Raw genomic sequence first — 9985 nt, 5'->3', positions numbered from 1 at the left:
GGGGCAGAGCCTACTGTGTGAGGCTCGTTCCTGTGGCTGCACCCAGTTCCCTTCTGCTGGGCCCAGATAGCAGCTCCCCATGCGCGTATTAATTACCCGAGCCGCAGGGCGGGTGTTGGTGCTGCAGGCAGAGAGTGGCTGCTATCCGCCTCATTTTCCCCATGACTAGCGAAGGGCCCGGAGTGCCGAGCGTGCATGTGAATGAGGTACCGCCAGGCCTCCACAGCCAGGCGCTCCATCTCCTGCTCAACTGCACTTGGGGGTGGGACCCCATTTCATGCCTGCCAGAGGGCTCTCTTATCGGTCCAAGTCCCTGGCTAGCTGGCCTAGGTGCTGCCAGTCAGGTGCGGCCCCTCTGGGGGCACAGCACTGTCTCATGTTTCATGTAGACCCTGTCCCTGAAGGCAGCCTCCTGCCCCACTCCCCAGGACCCTGGCCCCGTAGGAACCAGGTCTAGGCCAGAGCCTGAGGCTGCAAGTGTGAGAAGGGCCACCAGTCATGGCAGGGAGGGAGGGAGGGGCCTCGGCTGCTCTTGGTTCCACCTACCAGGTGAGCACTTGCAGGCATGGCCCCGTGCACTCGGAGTGTAGATGCCTTTAATCCGCCTGGTAGGGAGACTATCCTGCCTCTATTGATGAGGGGGTGAATCAGAGAGGGTGCGACGCCAGCCTGAGGTCACACAGCACTTAGTAGCAGACTGGGACCAGGTCCTGGAGTGTCTGGCTCTAGAGCCCATATTCTTGGCCCAGCATCACTGTGTCCTCACTGGTCAGGCTTGACTCAGGGCTTCTGATCCCAGTAACTTTTTTTTTTTTTTAATTGCCAGAGTGAATACAAGCTTACCACAGAGAAAGAGGAAAAAAGCAACTCCCGATGGGGTGGGTTCATACAATCTCTTCTCCTCCATCTCTCTGTCTTATCAGGATTTTGGGCACACACACACACGTGCCCAGTGTTGCTTTATTAAGCCACTAGGCTAAGATCTGAACCATGGTCAGCCATGAGGGATCTGGCTCCCTTAACTACTTAGGGCAGCTCGGCACCTTTTTTTTTTAAAAGAGATTTTTGCTATAGGGCATGTGCATTTGCTGGAGTGATAGAGAGATAGAAAGTGATAAATCATCCCGCAGGGGGGATGGCCATGGTGCAATCATTCTTCATTCTCCTCCCAAGATCTTGGGCATGTGTGTACATGTACCTGGCGTGAGTTTGAAGTTGCCAGGTCTGGGACTTGAACTGCAATCAACTATGTGAGAGTCTAGCGACGTAACCATTATGCCCACTGCTGGTCCCCCCAAACCTTTTGTTTTTAAATTTGTTTTGGGGTTTGGCAGGGGTGTGGTGGTTAAGAGCACTGGACTCCCACATGGCCAACCATGGTTCAAGTCCCAGACCTGATGACTTGCTTTCTCATTTTCTCTCTCTGGTCAAATTAAAAGAAAGAAAGAAAGAAGAAAGGAAAGAGGAAAGGGAAAGGGAAACGGATAGGGAAAGGGAAAGGGAAAGGCAAAGGGAAAGGGAAAGGGAAAGAAGGAAAAATAAAATAGTCCTTTAAAAAAAAATTTCTCTTTCCTTCTTTAATGGGAGGCTGGGGCTTAAGGGCACCCAAGGTCCAGCCAGCTGCAAACATGGGCTTGTGTGTGCCCAGTGTATTTAAGGAGGACTCTGGATGTGAACCTGCAACCCATCTCCCATGTGGGTTGGCCTTGAGGAGCACTGCATTTTACCACCTCTTTACCATCGACCCTCTACCTGTGTCCTCAGTACTGAGCCTCCAGGGCGCACCAGGCCCAGGCTGTACCATGGCAGGTGGACGCTGCTGATGAGGCTCTTTCTTCTGGAGCACTTCCATCCTGTTGAGATTGCCAGGGCCAATGGCACCAGGCTGCTTGTCCCACTCTCCCCAGATGCCTGGGCCTGCGTGGTGACCATCCTTGTGTCCAGGAAAGTGTGGGCAGCAGGTGGTGGTGGGGGCTGGGCCAGGCAGATCATGTGCACAGCAGCCAGAAGCTGGTCTGCTCGGGAGCTCAGGCACACGCAGTGAGCTAGGCAGAGGGGGAGGGCGGCTGGGGAAGCAAACTTTATTTCACAATGTCGACAGCTTGGGCTGGTGACCACAGGTCCACCCACTAGCTCCTGGAACAAAAAGGGTGGAGCCACCTAAGGAGAAGGCAGAGAAGTGGCCTCATGGAACAACTGGGTCCTCCAGCAGGCAGCCCATGCCCGCCTTCCCAGGAGAGAGGGGAGGGAGGAGAGAGGCCTAGTATGGAGGCTGCTCTTCCCTGTCAAGCCTGGGCGGTGAGTCTAGTGACGGGGAAGAACAGCAGGGTCAGAGAGTTCGGGGTGCACACGTCTGGGCAGCACAGCTCCTGCTGGCCTGAGACAGCTAGGCCCTGGGTGGGCCTTGGCACTCAGTCTGGCATTAGGCTGTGGGCTGCGGTCTAGGCCATGGTCTGGCGGCTAAAGAGGTCGAGGGTGAGGGAGCTGAGGAAGGCAGGGATGCTGTCCTGGCGCAGCAGGTGCAGCTCAATGAGCTCGCGGATCGTCCGTGAGAACTCCGTCTCCAGAAGCTGCATCTTGGAGCCCGAGGGTCCTGTAGCCTGTGGGGTGGGTGAGAGACACACAGAGGAGCAGTCAGCATGGGCAGGCCTGGGCAGTGTCTGCTCTCCGTCCCTTAGGCCCCTTCAGGAGAAACCCAGGGCAGGATTGTGGTCCTGGCAAGAGCCTAAGAGCAAACTAACCCAGCCAGTGCAACCTGCAGGGCAGGGGTGGAGCCTGCAGGGCAGGGGTGGAGCCTGCAGGGCAGGGGTGGAGCCTAGCTCAGGCTGTTGTTGTCCGGAGGCCTCCCTCTGCCTGCAGGCCTACTGCCGGCCCACTGGGGCCCGCCTTCATTCTGAGATCCTAGGAAAAGGACATGGAGTTTGGACGGCAGCCTGTCACCTCTTCTAGGCCATCCCCCCCACCCCGCCCCAAGACCTCAGTGTAGTAACGAAAACATCATGTGACCACACATGGGCACCTAAGGAGCGCTCCACTCCCAGGAGTTAGTGCCTGTGCTCTCCCCACAGTGCCACAGGGCGCCACGCAGCAGGGTCTGTGACTGTCCCCTTTACAGATAAAGGGCTGGGGCCTCCTTCGAGGTCCCCGGGAGAGGTGGGCTGAGTCTCACACCAGGCTAACCAGCTCTCAGGCATCATGTTGCATTGGCCTGCCACAGACATGAGGGCAGGGTCCCTGTCATCTGGACAGACAGACAGGGGCAGTGGGAGGGCTGCCTGCCATTCCCCTTCCTCCTCTGCCTAGGAGGCTGCCTAAGGGTGGGGAGGGGACTGCGAGTGCACACAGGATGCAGCGGAAGCCTGGGCTCTTACCCCAGTTCAGAAGAGAAGAGAAGACTGGCGAGCATCCTCCCAGGGACTGGGTGCCCACTCCCAGTTCTCTAGCCCAGGCTACTTGCCCATCCATGGCTGGCCTCTTCCCACCTGAGCCTGATACCCGTGCCTCTGGGCCCAGGGCAAGCCCTGCAAGATCTTCCAGAATGCACAGGGCCCTGTGGCTTCAAGTGAGTAGCTCTCCTCTGGGTCTCAGTTTCCTAAGGCTGCCTGGGGGCTGTTGGAGAGTGGGGTACAGGCGGTCCTAGAGGACCCCATGGGAGGTTTGGCCCTGCCTCTATGGATTTTGGAGCCCAGACTAATCCCTTTTATTGCTTCCTTATGTAAATGCCACTTGTAATTGGGGAAAGGGCACGGAGGGAAGATGAGGCCATCTGCCTCGGGTGAGCAGGGAAGGTCCTAGATAGGGCTTTGGGCTTGGGTCTGCTGGCTCCAGGAGCAGCCTTTCCACACCTCCATTCCCAACTGAGCCACAGCCCAGGGCACCAGACTGGGTGGAGCGGACAGAGGTCCAGAGGGGGTGAGTGGCCCGAAGAAGATTCCCAATGTCACACTGCAGAAAGATACATCTAAGTAGGAGCCGGTATCTAAAATATATTTAAAAAAAAACTCTTGCAACTCAATAAGAAAAAGATAAATAACCCATTTAAAAATGAGCACAGATTCTGCAGAGCTCCAAACAATCTGAATATCTCCAAAACAAGACCAACAAATGGCTAAGAAGAGGGGCCAGCAGGCGGTGTGGCGGTTAAAGCAGCTAGATCCTCAATCGCTGACTGTGCATTTGGAGTCCTGGGCCCAGCGGCTTGAAAACATGCCAGGCATGTGTGCACGTGTGGCCAATGGAAAAGAAGGGACCGTGGCTTCCCCTACCCAGTGGGGGGCAGATTTCTCACTTTCCCCTCCTCTCTGTCTCTCTCCAGCAAACACACACACCCTACAGCGAAACTAAACAATGAAAGGCAAATGAGAGCATGACGAATTTCAGCGTCACCAATTAGGGACATGCAGTCAAACCACAGTGAGATACCACCTCACACACGCCCGTCAGGGCGGCCACAATAACAAAGACAAGCGCTGGCGAGGACGTGCAGGCGTGGCACCTCTTGTGCACTGCTGGTGGGGTGTGGAATGGCACAGCCACTGTGGGAGACAGGCCCCCACAGAGATCAGCATGGAGTTACCACGTGATCCAGCAATCGCACCCATAGATGTGTGCCCAAGAACATAGCACATTCGCCCAGACTTCCACGGGGATGTCCACAGTAAAAGCCATCGCCTGGTACGTGGGTAAACAAAATGTAGTCTACCCACCAAGGGAGATGTCCTGTCCTACAGGACTGAAGTCCTGACATATGCTACAATATTGGTGAGCCTCAAGATCATGCCACACCAGACCCAAAACACCACGTTTGCATGATTCCATGGATACGTAATTTCCAAAAGAGGCAAATGCATAAGGACAGAGAGTACACTGGTGGTCGCTGGGGCTGGGGAAGTGGGAAGTGCCTGCTCTAGGAAGTGGCTTCTTTGGGGTGACGAAAGGTCCTGACATTAGGTCATGGTGATGGCTTCACAACTCCGTGAGTGGGCTAAGAACTGGACGTACACAAATGGGTGAACTGTATGGTAGGTAAGTGACATCTCTGTGAAGTATTTTGAAAAAAGTTCCTTTCTGCCCAGCTGCACTACAGGTGTCCCCACCCCCAGGACTGGCAGGAGGTGGCCTGGCTGCTCCCCAGCATGGGTCCTGGCAGTTCCCTCTGCTGTGCTCATGGCTCACCTCTGGCCTGGCCAGCTCAAGGGGTGAGGCCGTACCCTGCCTGGGTGTCTGTGCCACTTTACCCATGGGCGAGAGAGAACTTGGGCAGCCCCACGTGGCAAGAGCGCCTCCTCCCACTGACTTCCACGTGGCTGTCCGGGCTCCCTTGGGGACCTGCCGCTGCCAGTTTTAGATTGCCCCTTCTTCCCTCCACCCTGCCATGTGGCCTTCAGAGCTCGAGCTGCTGCCTGTGTCTGCCCGACTCCCCGAGCTGCCACCTGTCTTGTTTGTTCCCTGCATTTTCCTGTTTTCTCTCTCCGGCCGACCCCCAGCCTGCTGCCTGTTCTGGCTGCCCGTTAATACATTTAGCCTTGTCATAGTTCAACACAAACCATTTTTAAACAAAAATAAGAGAAACCACTTTGACCTTTTACCAAGAAAATCCTTTCATTTCTGCCTTCTGCTCTTGATTCTGAGTTTTTTTTCCCCCTAAATGTCAGAGGGGCTGATTCTCCTGCAGCTGCCGGGAGAAGGGGGAGCACCAGGCGGAGGCACTGGGCTGAAGCAGGAGCCCAGCAGGGAAGCCAAGTCTCCCCTGGCAGCCCCTGCTCCCTGCTCCTGTCCCAGGACTGTGTCCTGGCTGCAGTCACCCCCAGTCAGGTCTTCTGCACCTCCCACCTTGGCAGTGGGTTCTGGCCAGATGGTACATAAGAACAGCTGGCGTTCTTAGTTAGTAGGCGTCAAGGCTTCCTTGACTCCTCCCCAGGCCCCAGCAAGCTCTGGGGTCCCACTCATGCTTTGTGTGAAGCAGGTCTCATGTCTCTCCGTAGTCAGCCCTGCAGCTGCCACTCTCAGGGCTAATGTGCAGCCCACCACCAACTCCTTTGGCCCATCCAACTGAGGCCACACTGCACCTCCTCTGTGTCACCAAAAGGTTCTGGAAGAACGAGGCCCCCTCTGACACAGCCCTGCCCTCCACATTGGGGTGGAGGGGACAGACAGGCAGGAGTGACTGGTACTTTTTGCTCACCTGAAACTACTAAATAGAGGCAGATCCCAGGTTTGCAAGATACTGGTTCATGACGGTCGGCACTGCCGGCAGGACCCTGGCAAACGTGTCCTCCGCAGCCGCCCAGGGCTCTCAACCCCTCTCTCCTGACTCAGTTGCCCAGTGTGCCCTGAACCCCTAGTGCTGGAAGGAGGCCGCCTCTTCACTAAGATCGGCCGCGGGGGCCGCTACAGTTTTATCAGAATGTGCGGAGTGAATTATGCTGTGCCGATCAATCTCTGCTCAGCCCTCTGCCATGCTCAAATATCACCAGGTCCCCAGGTACCTTGTAAATCACTGTAATTAGGGGCTGTTCACTTAAAATTAGAGTGCGATTTTTTAAAAAGCAAATTGCCCAGTAAGACATGTTGGCTGTGGCTGGACATATTTATGTGGCAGCCTGCGCTCTCTGTCTCTGGCCTCCTCGAGCTTGGCGTTTGCAAGGGAGCAGCAGCCGTGTGGCTGGAGGGCGCCCGGGGGGAGACTGGGACACTTGGTCCTAATGAAGACGCTGTGCTGCTGTCACGCCAGCCCAGCCTTGCCTTGCCTCTGCCTGCCACCTCTGACGAGGGAGTCGGGTCTTCCCCTCGGGTTGCCAGCCCAGACCTGCAAGGCTGAGATCTGGAAGTCTCAGTGTGTGTCCACGGAGCGGCCGTGGTGGTGGAGGATGGCTATGTGCAGGGCACTGGGGTCACTGTGGGCAGGAGGATGCCCAGGAGCCAATTCCAGCTCCACTGTTGGCCAATCTGACATGAGCACACGAGACGATCCTATGCAGTGCAAACACAATGCCTGCCACCGTAGAGGTTCATTAAGTGCTTGCTCCCCCACCCCCTGGCCTGGCCATGTCTCTGCCAGCACACACAACAAATGCTTCACAATGCTCCTCTGGCAGAGTCATGTCACACAGACAAGCCTCTGTCTTCTTCTGCGTCCTCTCACTCCTCACTAATTGCAGGGTGTCCCCTATATGTCTCTCACTCCCTCATGTACCCCCACCTCCTACTAGTGCAGACTGTGGTGAGGGTCACAGGCAAGGTGCAAAGTATGATGGGATTCCTGTCAAGAGCAAGACTGCCTTTTGCCAAAGGTGCTGGAGAACCTTCCATAAATGAAAGAAACTCATCACGACTCAGTGCGTAGACCATGAGCAGAAATGAAACAGCAGAATAAATGATAAAACATCCAGGAAATGTAAATACTATTTCAAGACACTGGGGAGCTATTTTCATATTGTTAATGCATGATGGTGGTATTGTGGCTAGCGTAAAACAAGCACCTACTGCTTCTTGACGAAGTGCTGATTCCAGGGCAGGAGCAGTGAAATACCAGCTGAGCCAGAGCAGCTGCTGTCAGAAAGAAGTGCTGGCCTAGCTGTGGTGACACACGCTGTGCTAAGATGCTGTGCTCTGCAGGCTGGGATTGCATGGGAGGCCTGGGTTGGATCCCCAGTCCAACCTAAAGGCCAGGTGTGGTAGAGTGTGCCTCTCCTCCTAGTGGTTGGGAGGCTGAGAAAGGGAGAGCACGGGCTTGAGGTGGGCCTGGGCAACAAAGGAAGACTCTGTCTAAGAAAGAGCCAGGCGTGGTGGTAGGTGTCTACAGTCCCAGCTAGGAGACTGAGGCATAAGGATTCCAATGCAGCAAAACTCTGTCTCTTAAAAAAATAAATAAATAAAAAGAAAAAAAGAAAGAAAGAGAGAGAGAGAGACCCCCAAAAGGAAAAAGACGTGTCAACAAGGCACAGGAATCAGGTATCTATAAGAAAAAGACAGCAGCAAAAATGTAAAATTCATGGAAATTAAATAACACTCTTCTAAATAACCTAGTGGTCAAAAGAGACTAAAAAATACACATTACTGAATGAAAATGAAAAACACAACAAAATTTGTGCAGCGCACACAAGGCAGTGCTGAGAGAGAAAAGTGATAGTACTCCATGCTTATATTAGACAAAGACCTCAACTCTGTTCTCTAGGTTCCCACCTCAGGAAAACAAAGGCAAAATAGACCCAAAGCACGCAGGAAGAAGTAAACAATAAGATAAAAGCAAAACCAAACAAAACTGTAAACAAAACAGAGAATTATTGAAGCCAAAAGTTGGTCCTTTGAGAAATATTAATAAAACTGATAACAAACTGATAATATGTTGATAACAAAACTGACAAGGACAAAAAGGACAGAGAGAAGTAATTAATATCAGAAATGATGAAGGGAATACACAACAGATCTTGGGGCTATTAAAAGGATAATAAAATACTACAAAAAAAGTTAGGTTCGAAATTCGACAATTTAGAAGAACTGTACTCTTCCTTGAAAAGCACAAACTATTAAAATTTAGAAAAGATGAAACAAATAACCTGGATAATCCTAAAACCATTTAAAAAAAATTGAATCTGGGGATCAGCAGTTAGCACAATGGCTATGTCACTGGACTCCGATGTAGTCAACTGTGGTTCAAGTCCCGGATCCGGTGGCTTAAACTCACGCCAGGTGCATGTATGTGCATGCATGCCCAAGATCCCAAGAGGGGAATGGAGGAGAAGGGATTGTGGCGTGGCCATCCCCCCTGGGGGGTGATTTCTTGCTTTCTGTCTCTCTGTCTCTCTGTCTGGTGAGCCCATGCACCCTATAGCAAAAAACTCTCTCAAAGAAAACTAGATCAAAAACCTGCTCCAAAGAAAAAAAAAAAAAAAAAAGAAGAAGGTGAGGGCATTTGTTCCCACTTGTATTCAACACAGCACTGGAAGCTCCAGCTAGGATATGAACGTAAGTAAAGGAAATCATAAACATATTGGTTGCAAAGGAAGAAATAAAGCTGTCCCTACTTGCAAATGACATGATTGTTTATGCAGAAAAATTCCAAAGAATTTGTAGAAAAACTCTTAGAACCAATAAGTGAGTTTAGTAAGGTTACAGGAAACAAGACTAATACACTAAAATCAATAGCATTTCTATAAAGCAAGAGCAAACAAGTAAAAAGCAAAAACTTAAAGGCAATATTATTTACAAAAAACTTAAATACTTCAGTATAAATCTAACAAAACTTGTGCAATGTTTGTATGCTGAAAATTACAACATGCGGCAGGAGAAGTGATGCCCTCCTTCAGAAGATTCCTCCTGGCTCCTGCAAACTAGTTATTTCAGGGGACAAGAGAAATGAAGATTTTCTACTGATAACTCCAGCAGACAAGCTAGCATGGGAGGGAGCCCCTCTGGCCTTCTATCTCTGTCTCTGTGTCTCTGTATCTCTGCTTCTGTCTTCTCATTTTTTTGTAATTTTTCCTTTTTATGATTTTTTTAAAGGTAAAGTTTTTCTCTTGCTCTCAGCTTCACCTTTTGTTTTGTTAATAATCCCCTCTGGTCCTCCCACCCAGGCAGGAGAGGTGAGGCCTTCCTTCAGAAGAAGATTCCTCATGGCTCCTGCGAACTAGTTATTTCAGGGGACAAGAGAAATGAAGATTTTCTACTGATAATTCAGCCTCCAGCAGACAAGCTAGCATGGTAGGGAGCCCCTCTGGCCTTCTATCTCTGTCTCTGTCTATTTTGTTTGTTTGTTTGTTTTTAAAAGAAAAACAATAATTACAATTTTTTCAGGTTTTTTTTGTCTTTTTTTCTCTTTCTTTGTTGTTTCTCTCTCTCTTTTTCATTTTCGTTTTTCTTGTCTCTCCACCCTTCTATATCCATTTAATGTGTTTCTAGATGGATCTAAGGGCACTGTAGCTAAACATCCAAATACTATTAAGGTTAACATATTCCTCAATATCTACTGAATCTGCTGCACCAG

At 51.6% G+C, this 9985-nt stretch overlaps 1 protein-coding gene across 8 annotated transcripts in view; it reads right to left on the bottom strand.

The window, feature by feature from the left end:
* Nucleotides 1-1571: 1571 nt before the first annotated feature.
* The window catches only part of MAD1L1 (mitotic arrest deficient 1 like 1), a 598556-nt gene continuing 590142 nt past the window's right edge, over nt 1572-9985 (bottom strand). For 5 of the 8 annotated variants that reach the window (XM_006167865.3, XM_006167866.3, XM_006167868.3 and 2 more), the window contains exon 18: nt 1579-2600. In XM_006167865.3, the coding sequence (XP_006167927.1) occupies nt 2442-2600 (159 nt within the window). In that variant the 3' untranslated portion in view covers nt 1579-2441. Of the gene's footprint in view, nt 2601-9985 lie in introns of all 8 variants that reach the window. The other 3 variants (XM_014583952.2, XM_014583953.2, XM_014583955.2) reach the window with 2 other exon arrangements.

The sequence above is a fragment of the Tupaia chinensis genome, unplaced genomic scaffold (genome assembly GCF_000334495.1).
Source record: "Tupaia chinensis unplaced genomic scaffold, TupChi_1.0 Scaffold145208_1, whole genome shotgun sequence".
Classification (NCBI taxonomy): domain Eukaryota; kingdom Metazoa; phylum Chordata; class Mammalia; order Scandentia; family Tupaiidae; genus Tupaia; species Tupaia belangeri.
This window is presented reverse-complemented; position numbering and strand designations above follow the sequence as displayed.